The sequence below is a fragment of the Apis cerana genome, linkage group LG15 (assembly GCF_029169275.1).
Source record: "Apis cerana isolate GH-2021 linkage group LG15, AcerK_1.0, whole genome shotgun sequence".
In the NCBI taxonomy this organism is placed as follows: domain Eukaryota; kingdom Metazoa; phylum Arthropoda; class Insecta; order Hymenoptera; family Apidae; genus Apis; species Apis cerana.
In genome coordinates, this window is record NC_083866.1 from 4,119,184 (window position 1) to 4,138,331 (window position 19,148).

General features: G+C 32.2%; 3 protein-coding genes and 2 long non-coding RNA genes across 5 annotated transcripts; 2 read left to right on the forward strand and 3 right to left on the reverse strand.

The window, feature by feature from the left end:
• Positions 1 to 3: 3 nt before the first annotated feature.
• LOC133667389 (uncharacterized) lies at positions 4 to 1,129 on the reverse strand. The gene is made up of 2 exons (XR_009832849.1): positions 603 to 1,129; positions 4 to 508 (listed from the first exon to the last, which is right to left on the reverse strand). It is a non-coding gene; the product is annotated as an uncharacterized LOC133667389 (long non-coding RNA).
• Positions 1,130 to 1,825: 696 nt separating this feature from the next.
• LOC107997970 (uncharacterized) lies at positions 1,826 to 4,591 on the reverse strand. Its single transcript, XR_009832850.1, has 3 exons — positions 4,341 to 4,591; positions 2,354 to 2,665; positions 1,826 to 2,044 (listed from the first exon to the last, which is right to left on the reverse strand). It is a non-coding gene; the product is annotated as an uncharacterized LOC107997970 (long non-coding RNA).
• Positions 4,592 to 6,826: 2,235 nt separating this feature from the next.
• On the forward strand, positions 6,827 to 11,110 carry LOC107997969 (zinc finger protein 697-like). The gene is made up of 2 exons (XM_028666795.2): positions 6,827 to 10,071; positions 10,380 to 11,110. The coding sequence occupies exons 1-2, from the start codon at positions 9,267 to 9,269 to the stop codon at positions 10,649 to 10,651; spliced, it is 1,077 nt and encodes a 358-aa protein (XP_028522596.2). The 5' UTR covers positions 6,827 to 9,266; the 3' UTR covers positions 10,652 to 11,110.
• Positions 11,111 to 14,136: 3,026 nt separating this feature from the next.
• Positions 14,137 to 15,066, reverse strand: LOC107997967 (uncharacterized). The gene has a single exon (XM_017056923.3). It carries the CDS (start codon positions 14,960 to 14,962, stop codon positions 14,180 to 14,182), a length of 783 nt encoding a protein of 260 aa, XP_016912412.1. The 5' UTR covers positions 14,963 to 15,066; the 3' UTR covers positions 14,137 to 14,179.
• A 199-nt stretch (positions 15,067 to 15,265) lies between these two features.
• Positions 15,266 to 18,407, forward strand: LOC107997966 (uncharacterized). Its single transcript, XM_017056922.3, has 2 exons — positions 15,266 to 15,750; positions 15,901 to 18,407. Exons 1-2 carry the CDS (start codon positions 15,415 to 15,417, stop codon positions 16,252 to 16,254), a joined length of 690 nt encoding a protein of 229 aa, XP_016912411.1. The 5' UTR covers positions 15,266 to 15,414; the 3' UTR covers positions 16,255 to 18,407.
• Positions 18,408 to 19,148: the final 741 nt, after the last annotated feature.

Genomic DNA, 19,148 nt, shown 5'->3' on the forward strand with positions numbered 1-19,148 from the left:
TCGTTTCTCTTTTCTTTCAAATAATTTATTTAGTTTTATTTCAGTATTTATAATAGTTGTAAAACAATGAACATTTTTTTTACAAATAAATATACATTTGAAAAATTTAAAAGAAAGAGTGGATTTGATTGTTAAGATAAAATTTGTTGTAAGAAAAAAATTATTTTCATCGAATCTACATAAAACAAACGAAATAAAACATAAATTTTAATGACAAGTATAAAAGCCGAATATCTCTATTGATAATAAATATTTCTTAAAATTATTGCAAAAATCAAAAAATAAAAATAATAGTAAACGGATTTCTTTAAGTTGGCTCTTTGTACTCGAAATTGATAGAACATGCGTGGAATGATCTTGATTTTTCTGAAAAGAACATTCAGCAATTTTTGACAACGATAGTGGAATGAGAAGGAAAAAGAGAGAAAGAAACGAGGGCAAACGAGTGAATCTTGAAAAGAAGCCGACTATCCATGACGGAACAATCGCATCGATGTTCATGGTTATCCTGTCAACGAGAACCACTTCAAACGTAGCCGGCTTCAATGTATTTATTTAGCTAACGTCAAATTTACTTGTGAAAAAAGGAGAACTGCTTGTACCTCAGCCAACACCTTTACTACTTCCATTCATGTGCTGCCGCTGTTTTCTCTACATCCCGAACAAAATCGGATCGTTTTGTTGCGCTCGATCATCGGCACTTGGGCGTGGCTCGTGTTCTCCTATTGTCGATCTTTGACTTCTCTGGAGTCAAGTACATTCTTTTGACTAGTTCTTGGTATTAACATAGCTTAAAGGCATTTTTTTGCATTAAGAAAGTTAAAATGAATATATTGGATCGCATGTAAAGAAAAATATTTTTTAAAAAATAACGAAAATTATATTTAAATTATCAAATTTTTATTTATTATTTTGGATTTCTTAGTATATTCTCAATAGTGAAGACTGTTTTGTATTGTTATCATCTATTGTATATTATAAAAAAAATGTATAATCAGAAACTTTTAGAAATATTTTAAAATTATATTTATAAAAATTAATAATAAGAAAAAAAAATACAAACATATTTTAATTCATATTAAAACTAAAAATGTATATTCACGTATGTATTTAGTGACGCTCTATCAATGATATAATGTGGGATGATATCATTGACCAGGTATCATTGAGTTAAAGAAAAGCACTTTATAAATTCGTTATGGTTTTCCACAGTAGCTAAATAGTAAATTTTGTATGGATGCATTTCTCTTCAAGTTCCGTGAAAATTAAGGTTGGTGAAGGCTGTTGCGTGACAAATCGTATGATTTCCCATGAACGATTAGAAATTCTTGTATAGAAAAGAGATATGAAGTATATTTTAATTCGTTTTTGCTTATAATATAAAAATAAAATTCAAAAGCATTCTTCAGGATTGTTATATTTGTTGATTATTAGAATTAAATTTTTCTTAAAAAAAATATAAAATACAAAAAAAAATTAATACAAAATGATCAAACATATTTTAATTCTATCGGAGATTATTAACATAATAAAAATAAAATTTTTTAAATATTATAAAAAATCTGTATCAATTTCGATGAAATTTAAAAAATTTATATTTTAAATTATTTAACACATATAAAACAATTTAAAATTAAGAAGAAAGAATCTTAATTTTTAATATTAAAAACTTATGTAAAACCTAAATACTTAAATATAAAAAACTTAAAAATTAAAAATTTAATATAATTCAAATTTCAAAATTTAAAAATTAAAAATTCAATATTTAAATTTTGCAATTGTACAATTTAAATTTAATAAAATTAACCTGTTATTTTTTGTTATTTTCTGTTATTAATCTGTAATGGTAAATGCAATAAAAAAATTTTATTTTAATTGGTGAATATATATAAGTTCTAAATATTTAGTATTTATTTCATTAGATCAAATTTTATATTTCTATGATCGCGAAATTTTGACATCATTATTGATATGATCGATTTGCTTTGTATTTATATTTCACGCTATTTTTGCAAAAGTATTCGAACATAACAATACTAGAAATCTGAAATGATAAAATAAAATATTTATATTTATATAAATTATATTAAAATTTCATTTTATTTCTTGTTATTAATATAAAAATATTTCTTATAATTAAAATAAAAAATAACAATAGAAGAACTATTTTAAAAGAAACTATAAAATAGAAATATTCTGTACACTCTTTAGAAAAATCTGTGCACAAATTAAATATTCATTTAATTTAAAATGTAATTACATAAAATATAATAATTGATTACAAAGGATTTGTCCAAATTTGACATGTCCAAATTTTTATAGAAAAAAAAATATCATGAATATAGATACTTACATGTGTACATACATCTTGAGATAGAAAATCGTGAAAAACGTTGCATCATGGTTATACTATGGACAAGCAAAAAGAAAAGTTGAGAAAGAGAAAAATGAAAAAAAGAAATGAGAAGACTCTCTGTTCGTTACGGGCACGGGCCATCTGGTAGAATGATCTTTTATAGAATCTATCTATCCCGTGTCCTCTCTTCAATGAAGGAACCACTCGCGTGGAAATTCCTGGTCCTTTTGATTAATAGCTGACAAGATAAACCATGACCACGATCAAAAAGAATCAGAACAGACTTGAAGTTCGTATTCTTGTTTCATCCTGCAACACGAAAAGCCAAAAAGTCAATTATAAATTGATTGTTTGAAATTACAACTGAAATTGCAAGATTTGATACTATAATTTCAACATTCTCAATTATTTACAATATATTTATATTTACAATATATATATTGTATATATATATAGACAATTCTAATTCTATATTTCTATATTTATACACATTATATGACATGCAAAATTTCAATGCATGTAAAATCAATTTCAATAGGTGTATTTAGAATTAATTATAATTATAATTGTAATATTTATGATCATAACATTTGTGATTTTGCTTTTGTTTAAGATAATAATATCTGCTTGAAATTTAAATGTTTTTGCTTTTATATTTGAAATTTATTTTAATTACCCGCTTCAATTAATAAATTCTTATTAAATTTTTCTAAATTATCATACCAATAACAATAACAATAAATAAAAATATCTTATTCCAAATTAAATTTTCCAAATTATCATTATTCTCCATAATATATTTGAAATGAAATTTTCTAATCTTCAAAGAAAGATTCTGAACAGTGATTTTTAGTACAGTACGCGTGCGGTTTCATCGGCAAACAATGACAAAGACAACTTGTCGGCATGGTAAGGGAATATAAAAGAAAAAAAAGGAGATGTAGCATAAATCATCGACGGATACCAAGCAATGAATCCCGTTGGATTCATTCACGTGGAAGGGGCATAATCAAATTTTGGCCCGCCATGCAAGGGGCGGCGACTTTGCGGTTGTGCACACTTTCGAAGCTTTTCTGTTCATAGGGGAGGGTGGGATTCGCTCGAGGGCTATTATGGGGCTTGCCACGGCTTCAACCCTCATGGAAACTCATGGATACTCATCCAACCGTATAGCAAGCAGAATTGCATACAACGTATCGTGGCGAAACGCTTGACGTGTGAATTTCGTGAACCAGTCTTTCTCTTTAACCGATCTTTCGTTTTTAATTAAATTCTTAATAATATGGATATGGTTGTTTTCTTTCTATGATTATATTAGAAAATTATGAGGATTGATTTCTATTTATCTGAAATAATAAAAAAAAGTCAATTTGTTTGTATTATTTGCAAAATATTAAATAATATCATAAAAATATAATTTCTGTAAAGAAATATATATACTTTTGATCAACTAATTAAATGTTGTTTGTAAGATTAATTTAGAATTATTAGGATTATTTTAATTATTTATATTATTACTTTTGCTATATATGATTAATGGAAACTAAACCAAAGTAAAAAAGATCTTTGTAATTTTCTAATATTAATTGTTTGTTTATAATAAATATTATTTACTTTATTTTTGTTAGAAACAATTTTCATAAAAATTTGATTTTGTTTCAAAACTTTATAATAAATGATTTTTTGTAATTATAATAAACTTTTAAAATGATATTATTTATGACAGAATGATTTAATTTTATTTTAAGAGAGCTTTAATTTAAACAATTAAATTATTTTTTTTATACATATCTACAAGATTACGATTGTTAACAATTTTTAGAAATCATTTCCATTTCTTTTGTGTTATTATTTTATATAGCCTATTTTTATCAAGCTTTTATATTATTTTTGTAAATTTTAATTAGTTTCGAAGAATATAAATCTAAACTAATTGAGAATAGTATAAATGATCGATGATCATTTTAACTGATCAAAAATTTACCTTTATATTGTTCGAACAGATAATCAGTCAACTTTAATCGTCCACGTGTGGTTGACATTCGAGTTCAAAAACACATTTTTAGGGGAAAAATTACAATTTCGAAAAATTGAAATAAGAATCTATATATCAATCGATCAGTCATATGCTTTTGACAGCGGTACAAATACATCTGACGAGGTACATGGTATGGCAATGTTTTTTTATTTCATATTTTTTTTATTGAATGATTGACTTCTTCAAGCTCATTCAATTCAAACATGAAGCTTCTATAAAAAAAATATATATATGTATATGTATAGTAAAGCAATCTTATGTATATAGATTCGTTTGTATTTTAAAATATATCATTTTTGAAGATTATTTTACAAAGATAAAATTAAACAATTTTGATCAAATATTTAAGATAATGTTAAATAAATATTGTTTTTATAAAAATGTTATTGTATAAAAGAATGTTCTTTATTATTAATATGAATTATTATAGTTATGAAATTTCAAACGAATATTAATTACCTATATTATAAAAATTTATTTCGTAAACTTTGCAAATGTTTCATTTTGCTAATTTTTTCTCTCTTTTTTTTTAATAATTTCTTTTAATCTATCTTTACATACAATATTTAAACTTTAAAGAAAGAAATTAAAACATTTATAAATCACAAAGTTTTTTGTTTTGAGCTGAGGTTATTTAATCAGAAAAATCATAATAATAATACCTAGCTATTATTAGGGATATTTATATTTGTTAGGTTTTATTTTTATAATTCCTTTATGCGCGCGATTCAAAATCGAATCATTCAAAGTGATTAAATTTATATTTTTAAAAGTTTCTTAATTTTATAATATCAAAATATTTTAATAGTTATTATTTTAATATTTTATAAAAATCAATGATTAATTTGGCTAGAGTTGATTCGTTTGATTTTTTATGATATATTATTATATTATTAATATTTATATCAATTATATGATTTTATATCGTATTATTATAATTACGGAAGATAAAGTTTGTTATTGCTAACGATATTTTAAATATAAAATTTGTATTATCATTACATTATATATTCTTCAAATATAAAAAAGTAAATTTATATAAAGTAATAATAAAAAGATATATTGCATAATTGGAAATATAAGAATATATTGTAGTCTAAAAACTAGTCTAAAAACTAATCTAAAAATATGAAAAAAATTATTATTATGAGACTTATTTGACATAAAAAACATTGTACAAAAACACTCAATTTATTAAGTTATCTAGATAATAAAATATTTTGACTGTTAATATGACTTCTCTCTATCAAATTAATAATAATTTAAGTTTTTCTTAATAAATTATGTTATTATATTATAAATAATGATTCAATTGAAAGAAATTAAATCGTTTCAATAAAATTGTTTGTTTTCAACAATTTGATATTAAAAAAATTATTAAAATCACTATATCTTTATCTATAGTTACAACTATAGATAATTTTTTTATCTTCAAGATATTTTTCTTGATTTTATGTTCAGTACACAATACAGTTCAGAATATAATGAAAATTATTAAAAAAGTTATTAAAATTATTAAAAATTATTAAAAAAAGTATTATATTTATAAAATCAAAAATATAATGTATATATTATTTTTTATAACAAAGAAAATATTAAAATGATTATTCAATCAATATCAGATTAAAAGTCGAGGACAAATTTTGCAACGAAACCTTTTGGAGATTTTCTCGCTACAAGTCGTTGTTATGACGTTCAGATTGAAAAATAAGACAGATCGAGGGATTCTTGTTCGAATTCGGCTGATCCATCAAAATTGCGACAGAATGCTTACGTTTTCTCAACGAAGAAAGTTATCTTGTTTTCTGACTGAACTTACTATATTTTTGACATTTGAAAAAGAAATTTTTGCAGTACTTCTTTTTAAAATTTTTCGATTTTGAGAAATTGTTGCACGAATTTTATGCAATTTATTTCAATTTATTTCAATTTATATCAAGGTTTATTTCCTTAATAGAATTTTTTTATTTCTTTTTTGATATTTTTAATGGTAAAAATTTTTATTTTTCAAACTTATTTTTCATATGAAATAATATAAATATTTGAAAATGTCATCGTATAAATAATATGCATATGTATATAGATTGATATTATAACAATCGGTCATAATGTTGATGATATATTAGTTCATTATCATATATTTTTAATCAATTCAAAATGGATAATTTGAAACAAGAAATATAAATATTTGTATAAAGTTATTTTTTCAAATACTATTTAAAATATTATAATTGATATTGATTGCGAAATTTTGATTCTATATAGAGCATATCAAAATAAAAATTTATTCTTTTTTTTCTAATTTGTCATTTGTTTATTCAAATTAACATTTATTGATACAAATGTGAAATATTATATTCGTTCAAATAAATTTTGATTTATCAAAAATTTAAAAAATCAAAATTTAATTCATCCATGAATTACCTTATAAATATAACACATAACAAAATTTATTTCTAAAAATATCTATTTATTTAAAATAATAAAAACAATATCAATAATATCAATAATATATTTTTATATACAATCTTTCGAGGTCCTACTATATTTTTTTAGAGTTAAATCAAATTAATGAATTTAGAAGAAGATCGTATGTTAAATTTTATAAAATTTAGAAATTTATTAAAAATTAAATAACAATAACAACAAATTAACATTTGTTAATAGTAAACACAAAATTAAATTAACTTTTCACAAAAAATAAACGCGAGAGTAAGACTTTTTTTTTAATATCATCCTTACATTCTTTTTCCACTTTTTCGTTTCATTTTTTTCCTGTTGCAATTTTTCCTGTACAATTTTTCACAGTGACTCTTGCTCCCCAAAAAATTTCGAAAAATTTGTAATTTACGTTCTTTTTCATTCATTTAAATATTCTATACATATTAATCGTTTTCGAGATTTTCCTCTTTCCATTTTTCCTCCTATTTACTATTGAACAATCGCTGCTTAAACGTATGCAGAGTAATCGCCTACTCGTGTAAACATCGTAGAAACGGGTGAATCGGTGACGTATCGAAAATGGATATTCGGCGATGATTTTGTGACGAGGACCACGAAAGAAGGTTGTTCTCGGTATCGATGGTGTCTGGAAGCTGATTTTGTATCGTATTTTCGAGGACAGAAGGGATGGACAAAACGTTGTACGAGCGGAAGAGAGACGGGATTTGGAGGGAAAATAGGTGGCAACGGAGGCTGATGGCTCGTTCTCGCGAAGGGTAGCTCAACCTCGAGTGTTACAATAAATCAACGAAACGCTTTTGCAGAGCTCCACCCTCGTAACTTCTGCAGAATACATCCCATAGAGATCACGACGTTACCAGACTGTCCCATTTTCATTGTGTTTAAAGTGCCTACCTCGCCGCTTCGATCGGATCGGCCATCGTATAAATTATTTATCCTTGCTTCCTGTCACGCGACGATATCGAAAAGCTCGATTACACGTATACGTGTAATAGAACGTCGAGAGGAATGAATTTCGAATTTGAAAGACGAAAATCTTTGAAAGACGAATTATGATAAAAAATAAAAGCCGGTATCAAATATATTTTTTAACAAATATGACATTTCTTTTTGAAAATTAATTAATTAATTTTATTAATTGGGGAGGAGGGAAAATTTTTTAGAGGCATTCGATTTTATCTCTACGATAAAAGTGAAAAAAAGAAATAAAATAAACTTTTTTAATTTATCTTGATCCAATTCAATTGATTTTAACTCACTTTTGACTCATTTAGATTTATTTTCACTCATTTCTATACTGGAATCCATTATCAAATTCGAATTATTAGTTCTCGATGAGTATCGTTTGATTAAAACTTACAACAAAATTTGGTCATATGGTTAGATCAATTTCATTTCTGTCCCATATATTTGTTACATAAATTTTCGATTGTTTAATATATGATCTGATATCGCAAAAATTCATATGTTACAAAAATTCATAAGGACACGATTATTCGAATCTCTTAATATATTTACGATATTCATCCAATGATCTACTACTATTCAAATACAAAATGATAAATTCTATAAAATTCGATCGAAATATAATTCAAACTTTTCTCCAATCGCTCAACAGAAAAATAAAAAAACAATAATCAACAATAATCAGCATAAAACTCAAAAAAAAAAAAAAAAAAGATTAATACGTAAAACGTAATATATTCGATATAAATTTTCATTCCAACCGTTGTTCCTTTAATCGATTAAAGCTCTTTTATGTCGTACGTGTGCAAAATATGCAATCTCGTAAAAAAATGTTAAAAAGAGTACAAGCGGACGAAGTAAACCGCTAAGACGAAGAAAAATATTAGCGGAGGGCTTATCGAGAGGGCGACCCGATATCTCTGTCCACGTTCTCTTTCCTCCTTTTCTATCTCCTCGATACCATCGGCTCGTCATTCGTGACAAAAGGGCAAACAGCCCCGCGCGGCCGTGGCGACCGATTAATCCCCGACAAAAGGGGCTGCGTATCGCGTGGCCCTCGACCGGCCCCCTAAAACCTACCTTCGCCCTTACCGACTAGAAAGGGTGCCCCTTCCTCCCTCGCCTGTGGCAGGGGCGAGTGCCTTCGTCCTTCCTCGATGGAACGACCCAATCCGAGCTGGAGGGTGGGCACTATCGTCGGTATATAACTCTGGGGTAAGTTTTGCTCCAGTGAGTATATCGGTCGATCGTACAGCTTTCCCTTACTTTTCGTATTCGTATATAGTTGACTTCGCTTGTATCTCGCTTCCTTTCCTTCGTGAAGTCTTTTAAATCATTCGTCGAACGAGGTAGAAACGAAAGATATTGAAATTGCAGTTTGGTGGAATAGATGCGAACCGCGAATATTGTTGTTGCTTGAAAGTGTACCACCGTTCGAGGAATATGTTTGAGGACAAGGACACAAATTTCTTCAGGCCGTGGGACAATCGTGATACGAGCACGAGGGAAAACAGGATCGAGGCGAAAGAAGATGCAATTAAAAAGGATCGTCGATATTCCGATGGGGAGGGTTTCGATAGGGGAGCTGTCGACTCGAATCCGGTCTCTTCTTTGTCGCCCCGCTCCTTCGGAAGGCGGAGAAGAAGGAAGAGCGATTCCTCCGTCAAAACGACGAGCAGCTCATCGTCGAAAGTGGAGGACGAGACAAGAAGCCTGGAATCGTCGAAAGTGGAGGACGAGACAAGAAGCCTGGAATCGTCGAAAATGGAGGACGAGACAAGAAGCCTGGAATCGTCGAAAGACTCCGTTTTCGACTGTCCGCTACCCTCTGGCACGGACGCTCCTCACTCGAATCCTCCTCAATCTCGTTCATCACGTTTAAACGGCCGCTCGTTGTTCGATGCGCCGCATTGCTCGATCGATTATCTTCAGGGTACGACCGCTTCGAACCATCTCCTGCGTTTTGATGCTCCATGGCTGGATCCCGTGGCCTCATCGTTGCCAACAACCTCGACGACAGCGACGACGGGGCACTCGTTTTATTACCGCGGATTCCCTTCGGTGTTGCACAACTTCTCGCAAGAATTGCAAGCGCCATTCGTGGAACATGCTGTGGGTATGTTTCAAAGGCAGGAAGCCGTCGCGAAACAAATGAGGAAATTGCGGCCGAAAAAGTTCAGGTGCGAACACTGCGATGTCGCATTCAGCAATAACGGTCAACTAAAGGGACACATAAGGATACACACAGGTAAGCATCTTTCTATTTTTGTTTTTCGTTGTTTGTTGTGAATAGAGCGACGATCGGCAGAGAGACGTTATTCGAATTTTACCGTTTTGGTCGAATGTTTTCAACAATTATTTTTAGTTCGAATGTGTTTAATTTATGAGTTTAAGAGTCGAAAAAGTTTTAAATATACGAACTTTTAAACATTAAATTAATCAAGTAGTTTCTTTTTCGATCTTTCAATTTCCAAATTTCTCAATTTGGAAATCTCTCGATTTTTGTTTCATCGATCAAACATTTTTGATGTGTTAAAATGTTTCTCGATCACACAGGCGAAAGACCGTTCAAATGCGACGCGAAGGATTGCGGCAAATCGTTTACCAGAAACGAAGAGTTGACGAGGCACAAGAGAATCCACACTGGACTTCGTCCACACGCTTGCATAATTTGTGGAAAGTGTTTTGGCAGGAAAGATCATTTGAAGAAGCATATGAGAACACACGAGAATCGTGATCCGTATAGAATGTCTACATTGGGAATGATCGGTTTAGGAAATACTCTACCTCAAAATATGGGATTTTTCCCATATTTCTATCCAACGTGATACATTTATATACGAACGAAATTAAAATCTCGACAATATTTCGCATTATAGTGAATTGATATTATTCTTTCTCTTTTGTATATTTTGAACTGGAATAGTATTTATACAGGGTGTGTAAAAAAATTGGGGACCAAAAAAATAAAATCTTATGGGGAGCAATTATTTCGCGAAAAAGAAGCAAAGTAGTTCGAGTTGAAAATTTTTTTAGATATTATTATATTACATTGAATTCGAGATTAAAATGAGACATTTTGTATATTTCATATACAACGATTGTATAACCATTTACATTAAATATTGTTGCCTTGATTCTTCGTTTTATGAAGAATCATTGAATGTTTGTCAAAATTATTCCTATTTTTGATACTACGTCCTTTTTATCGATACTAGTCGAATATTATATAATGCAATACGAAGACATATATACATAAAGATTATAATATATACACTATATTTAACGACAAATAAATTTATTTTTAATAATAATTATCTAAACTTTGTTCTTATTTTAAAATTCACGTCTTCTTTAATTATCTCAATTTATATTAAAAAAAACATTTAATATTAGAAAAAGATTTATCTTTACGCAAATCTAAACCTTATACTTAAAAAACAAAAATCTAAAACTAGATTTATCAACTTTAGACTCTTATCAACTTTAAACTAGTATGAATTATTTCTTCTATTTATTCTTCCGTACTTATTTTATACGCGTGACTTTTTGTCGGTAATAAATAATTAAAAATAATTAAAGATAATTATCAAAGATCAAATTAATTATTAAATAAGAGGCATCAAGAAAATAATCACATTCTTTTGAAATTTTAAAATATCCATAGATAAATCAAACACCAAACACCAAACGCGTATATTAACATTAAAGTAATCACGGGTGTCACCACCATTTTCCTGACAATTAAATTCAAGATGGCGTCACCAGAACCCCAGAAATTCGAGGATCAAAGGATCCCCATTCTCGAGTCATAGGGTGACTGGCGGTGAAGGGCTGGTACATAGAATCGAGGGTTGCGCCCTTTTGCCTACCGGAAGGGACGGTTACCGCGTGCAAGCCTATCCCTGCCCTCCTTCCGTTTTTTTTTCTCCTCCTCTCCTTCCCTCCTTTCCATCGCTTTCGTTGCAATACGTTCTTGCTTCACGACAGCTCGTGGCCGCATACATAAATGTTTTCGGTTGATTTCGGGGTGGGGAAGGTTTCGAGGGGTGGTTCGCCAGATTGCGGCTTGGAAAAAAACTCGAATTCAATTAGTCTTCCCCTCTCGAGCAGATTATCGGCCGACTATTCGATTACATTGTGTCGAGGAAGAAATTCCCCTCTTAGAACTTATTCTTCCTTTTTGTCTTTAATTTTTTTTAGAAAGGAAAGAAAGTTCAAATCTTGCTTAATAAGTTACAACGAATAATAGATCTTGATAAATCTCGATGTAATTTTCTAATATCAACTTTTCTTGTTCGTTTCTCGAAGAATCTGTTTTTGGAATCGACTTACCTATAATATATGTTATATATATATACTTTATATATAAGTACGTTTAATATCGACGTGCAATGGATTTGTAGAAAGAAAGGGAGAAACATAGAGTGAATTGCACCATAGGAGAGAAGTCATAAGGCCTGTCATATATCAGCGCATCGGTAGGAGGGTGTCGACGAGCTTGAACGAATATCTCAGCAGGGTTGCTGGTATCCGTCCAAGCTACTGTGTCCAAACGCAAGAAATTTAATGTACGTATTATCCTAAGCTCACCGAGTTTTTCACAGTTTTATCGCGTGGACTCAACTTCTTCTGCTAATTGTTCCACTTCTCCTCACTGTATACATATAATCTATTTATTTTTTTCCTTCCCGCATTTTAATTCTTGATTAACATTTAATAGAAACAGACGGAGAAACGGATTCATATACTTAATAATTATGATGATGACTTTAGTTATTCGTTTTCGCTAAATAAACTTCAGGAGTCAAACCCTGAAACAGGAGGGTCGTTTTAGTAGAGTTAAACGTTCCCAGATCAAACGTGAGCCGGATTACAGCGATCCTTGCCCATCTTAATCCATCGTAATCCCAGATTACGAGAGAAATCCTCTTGCAACGTGATATTAGGATTTTGGAAAAATGCGATCCCTCATTCTGACTTATATTTCAATGCGAACAACAAACTCGAAACTTGTGTTTCGAGCTATTCATTGCTTTCTAAATTTTTTTTTGGTCGTTAACATTTTACCATTTTTGCATTATTGCAAAAATGAATTTTTGGCGTAAAATTATAATGATGCATTTTATTTTAATATATCATTTATATGCGATATATTTAAATATTTATCATCCCAGGAATATTAACATCATCCATATTGATATAATAAATGACTATTTTCGTGCGTTTAAGTTGATAGAACGATTTGCCTAGTTCTGATTCCTCGTAAATGTTATTACTCAACAAGATTGGAAACACCTTTCAGGAGGTTTTATTCTCTACTCGACACCCCGTGGACGTTTATCCAAAGGTTTCGCAACAGGAAGAACACCCGGCGCGACGACACCATTGATTCTTCCGTTTCAACGGCTCGCGAAAATGAAGCAACATTTGCCTTGATATGTTATGTTCGTTCCGTTATTTCATAAGCGATATTTGCATTTATTTTAGAAATAATTTTTCCTTAAAAAGTTAAACTGACCAATCAAGTCGATCAAAATTACGTCAAATAAGATTCTTTTTAAGTGCAATTCGTCAAATTATTATAATATAAATATAAAATCCTCCCAATTCCATCACTTTTCTTCACTTTATGCGACTCCAAAAGCCTTCGATCTTCCTCTCCCCCCCGTCGAATTCTTCGATTCACACACTACGACGTGAAACGTCGTACCCCGGGTGGTCCTGTATATCGGAATGTTTGCCCACGTCATTGTTGCGTCTCTGACACTTCGATGGGCTACCTTTCCCAGTTTAAAAACCGTTTAAGCCCCTAATAGACGTCGATGCATCGTCGTCCTTTCTCGCAGGCAGGAGTTGGGCTTCAGGTGGCCGTCGACGAGTATCCTCGTTCTCAACGGGAAGCAAAAACACCCGGGGCGCGTTGACTCGCTGATATATGGATCATGGTTTGCGATCATACGGATATGACGGACATTGGGGTGGTTGACTGGTCATTTTCTAAAAGGAAAAAAGACGAGGAAGAGGAGTTACGAGGAGTTATATCTTGCTATGTTACAATGGGAATGGAAAGGAAGAAAAATATTTTTGAATTGATTTTTTTTCCTTTTAATTCTTTTCTCGTTCACTGCAATCGATCGAGAAATCACAGAAGCGCGAAAACTCTTCAAACTTTTACTTATCCTCCCGTTTCTCGTAATTAAAAAATATTTGTATTTGTTTCGCTTGAAAAATATCAATTGCCCAATCGAAATAAAATATAAAAAGATGGCAAAGATATTTTTGTCAGTTACATTTTATTCGATGATCGGTTCTATTTACAAATTATGGGAGAATATGAATGGTACGATATGAATTCACTTCTTCTTTTTCTTCTTAATCGTTTTACTCGATTTCGGGATAATCTTCACTTTCTTCACCTCTTCCTTCACCACCGCAGGTTCCAAAGGCTTTTCCCACATCTTTATCTGATCCTCTATCTCCTTTCGCTTCTGCAACGACCAAGGCCTAGCCACTCTGAACTGAAAATCTATATGAATCGCCTTATCACCTATATCCGATATCTTCTTCATTTTGAACATGAATAAATTCGGATTTTGCTCCTTCTCGCATTTTTCCTTGTGCGTCTCGTCCTTCTTTTTCGAGTTCCCCTCAACGATCTCACCGACCTTCGCCTTCGGATACAGCGTGACCGTCCTACTACCGGGTACCTGGGGCTGGCCGATCTCATCCTCCTCTTCCACTTTGGGTTGCGTATCCTCGACACAGTCGCACGGTGGATCGTATTCGGGTTTCTTGTACTCCTTCTGGGTTCTGAGCACCACTTTGTTGTCGTTAATCATAACTTCCATTTGCTTGTAAGGTAAGCCCTTCTCCTCGATATCCGAGCGAACTTTGCTCTCGAATTCGTACATACTTGAAGGCTTCACGGGGCAACATGGCGGTGGCTCTTTTATCGTTGGCTGAGGGACGACAGGATTCAATGGACGTTTCTGGCAACAGGAGCTTTCGGGGCAATCCGTGGGTTTGGACGGCTGCTTGATGGACGGTATCTTTTCGGAACCTGCCGTTTCGCAGCAAGGCGAGCACGGCGATTTCAATGGTGGCGGGCATCCGCAATTGTAAGTGGCTAACATCATTTTGTTTGTCGGGAATTTTTTCGAAAATTCGTGGAGAAGATGTAAAAGGGTGTAAAGAGTAAGAAGGATAAGAAGAAGAAGAAGAAGGGGGAGGCTGAATCAATATGGTGGTGACGGGATTAATCTATGTTTCAGCTTCAAGTTGTACGGGTTTGCGACATGTTGGATAGGTTGGGATGTACGTTGTGAATGCAACTGATTCTTCTTTCCAAGTGATCTGAACTCGTTTCGAAAAGATCGATCTTCACTCCCGATCCCGATCCCATCAACCTCCTTAATTTCCTCCTTAAATATTTAGATTAAAGAAAAAATAATGTCGAAATTTCAAGTATCAAAGTGGCAAAAATTATAATTGTCGTAATCTCGAATAATTTTTAACTTGTGAAATGTTGTTTCGAACGAGATTGGCGAATTAATTTTTTTAATCGTTTCGATATCAAAATCGTCCAAAGATGTACGTCTGCCCTCCAATGCCACCCGCACCCTGCCCACCGAATTGTCCACCCCCAAAGCCTCGAGATGCCCCCACGAAATATTTTCGAGAGATTGGAACGGCCATGATCGGGAATCAATTGATAATTCGCGTGGAAAGGCATAGGGGGAAGGCGAAGAAGTTGAAAGATTGGGATCCTCCGTGTGATTGCGACCTGGAGATAGTAAGGCCGACGAGCAAGGAGGGGCCGAAGATATTGAAGGGTGCCGACAATAATCGGATCCTGTTTCGCGTCGAGCGGTCGGAGACCTCGAAGGACGAAGATCAAGATACGGCACAAACCATTTCTTACGAGGTAAAACGCGATATTTATTTATTTATTATTTTTTTTTGAAATGATAATGACAATTCACCCGTTGAACATTAAAAGAACTGAAACAAAGACATATATAAACTTGGGCATTTTTCCAAGTATCGTGTATGTTGTATATATAAATTTGCACAGGTCGGTGAGTGCAAAGGAGGTCCGAAGACGAACGATCAGTGCAGAACTTTCACCATTTACCCCGTATTTAACGGTACCGGGGTACAGCAGATACACACGGATCGCGTGACCGAAGGGAATGAGAATGTGTTCATGTTAAGAATGAAAAAGAAGAATAATTCCTCGATCGACCAGCCGAGGAAGAACATAGAACTCGAGGTGAGGACACCGAAACCGCCAACGCCTCCTCCGGAAAAACTGGAAAAACCCTTGTTCGTGAACGAAGATTGCGTGAAACTCGTTACAAAGGAGGAAGTACCGGAGATTGAACCGAAGCAAGAAGTAAAAAAAAAGAAAAAAAAGAAGAAGAAATGATTTATATAATTTTTTTTCTATTCTTTCCCGATTATTCCAAATTTTTTAATGTACACATATATACTCCTTCTACTGCTATTTAATTGACGAAGTATTAATTAGTCAAGACAATAGAAATTGAGAAGATCTTATAACACAAATTACAATTATATCAATCTCATCTTGATTTAAAAGCACTTGGCGTTATATTTTATTTATCCAACTATCTTGTGATACAATGCACACATTTAAGACGTAAAAAAAAAATTCCAAAAATCATGGAAACTCTAAAAAAAAAAAAAGTTTTGAAGGATCACTTAAAAAAAATTGATATCACAAGTGTCGACACTTAACAGATTACTACCGCGACGAATTTGCAGGTACACCAACCATTATGGCGGACAATCGAGGTTACTGAACGAGATTTCTGAATGAGATCTTTCAGTTTAGGATTCATGAATGAAGTTCGCAAAAGCGCGATTCTACGATGCGTAAAAGTGCACGAGTCAGCGTTCTCGTTCCTCATTCATCCACGGCACAAGCATCCGTGGAAAATTGCTTCGTTACGGGCAGACGAGTTCGTATTTGCTGATTTTTTTCCTCGAAGATGACTTTCGTTGGGAAACGAAACGATTGTTGACTCTTCTCATTGTGACCGTTCGAAATATCCTTGTAATTGGTCCTAACTCTTTCCATCATCCGTCATAGCAACGTGATGATCGCTCGCGTGAATGAGGAGGTCCTGCAATTGAGAAACTTTCAGAATAAACGGAACACGATTGTTACACCATGATTTTTGTGAATTATGTATCATTATGGGGAGAATTTTCTTTTTTTTTCGAATTCTATTAAATTTTTAAATTCCTGAAATTATTAGATGTAATTTTACTCTACGAAAAATATATCTAATAATTATGAACAGGGAGACAAGAGTCACAATTTGATTATTATCGAAAGAGAAATAAAGAGAGATTTATATTTTCCTCGAATTTAAACAATTTTCAACAATAAAGGAACAGGATTGACTCGAAAGTGATCCAAGAAAGAAAAAAAAAAGGTAGCGGGATTAATTTACCATCTCGCTATACATCGTGAAGGCTACCTACTCGAATGAATCGACAACAGATTGTCCAGTTCCGCCTATAATCGTTCTTTAGAAGGAACATCGATCGTTTCATTTTTCATCGAACGAAGAGTAAGTCCCACCTACGATATGTCCGTGATTCCACGTGATGTTACGCTGAAATATCGTCTTCATTCGGTTGTCCTTCATTGTCTGCCGGCCTCTGTATTTTTTTCTTAATTCCCTGACACGAGAAACGGGGCACCGGTGGGCGGGTGGCTTATTCCTGAAAAAAGAGTGAATGGCGTGGTCCAAGTCGAGGTCTATTCGGGACAGCACCTGACTCTTCGACTTCTTTTTCGATCGTGAGAATCGGTTCGAAGCCTCGATTATTCGGCCTCGATTCGATGTCGTGTCAAGAGAGAGAGAGAGAGAGAGAGAGAGAAAAGAACGAAGGAAAATCGAGGGAAGAATGCGCGTCTCTTTTTTGAACGTTGGGCGCAGTTCTCGAGAGGAAAAGTGGTGGTGGAAGATCGAGAGAGAGAGTAATTTAATGGGGGGAGGATATTTGATGGTCTTCAAGGTGGTCGAGGAAACTTTTGCAACCTCGATTCGAAAAATAAGAAAATACTTTTAGAATTCTTAACCTTAGAATCGAGTGTTAAAAGATAAATATTTTTTATGAAAATTGGTAAAGAAGAAAAATTCAAAGTTTTTTTTTTATTTAATTCATTCGAAAATAAAAACTCTGTTGAAAATTTTTGATAACAAAATATTTTATCTTTCTTTAAGAAATTGAATATCTTAATAAAATCGAACGTTCATACTCATTAAATTTTATTGATATTATTATTATTAATAGTTCAACGAGCAAGGAACGAGTCAATTTATTAGAAAAGAGAGAAAAAGGTTTACAACGGTACTTAGGCAACTTGCCTCAGGTAGAACCAATAGGATTTTTAGTCGCCACAGGTGCCGATCGCGCCCTTTTCTAGGCGTGGATTTAGCTTTAATACCATCGATCCATTTTCCTATTGAATATATCCTTTTCACTGGAAACTGACTAACGGTTGACTTTTGAACAGCGATTTAGATAATTACCAATAATCCATCTGGTATGTTTGTATAATTCCATAATATTCTTAAATTTAAGTGTTAGAGGATTTGGCAGGTAGAAAATTTAGAATTAAGAAAATAACAAATATATACAATTTAGTGTAATATTTCTTGTGTTGTCGTAATTTTATTCTACCTTAAATTTCTACCTTACACACATGTTTGTTACTCTGTCGATATTGCATTATAAGATGTAAAGGATTAAATTGAAATGCAGAAAATTAATTGGAGAAAATATGGATATAATTTTTGATATATTTTTGATCCTCCTACTATTATTATCTAATAATGATATTTTCTAGAGATTATTTTGAAGAATATTTTGAAGAATATTCCTTATTACCGATTATTCTTTGTGATCAAATATTTATACAATGAAGAGCGTTTTTCGAATCGTCCAAACGATCGTTTCTTTCATTGAACGTCAAAGATTTTCTATGGAAAAGTAAAGAAAAAATTGCGGAAGAATACGGAAGAACAGCACAGTAGGTTCATAATCGCGATTGTCGTGGGAGTTCATAAAAGTGTCCAGTTCCATCTGTGTGTGGTCTGACAATACCATTCTGGCCAATAAATTAGATAAACCGCAAGAAAGACTTGCTCTCGATGTAGGGAAAATAGCGTGACACGTATGAACATTGTGGCGGATGGAAAAATCTTTTCCAAAAATCGGTCGTAAAGAAAAGCCTGTGGTCGTCGATGAATGGGACGACAAGTGACCAAGTTATTATATCGT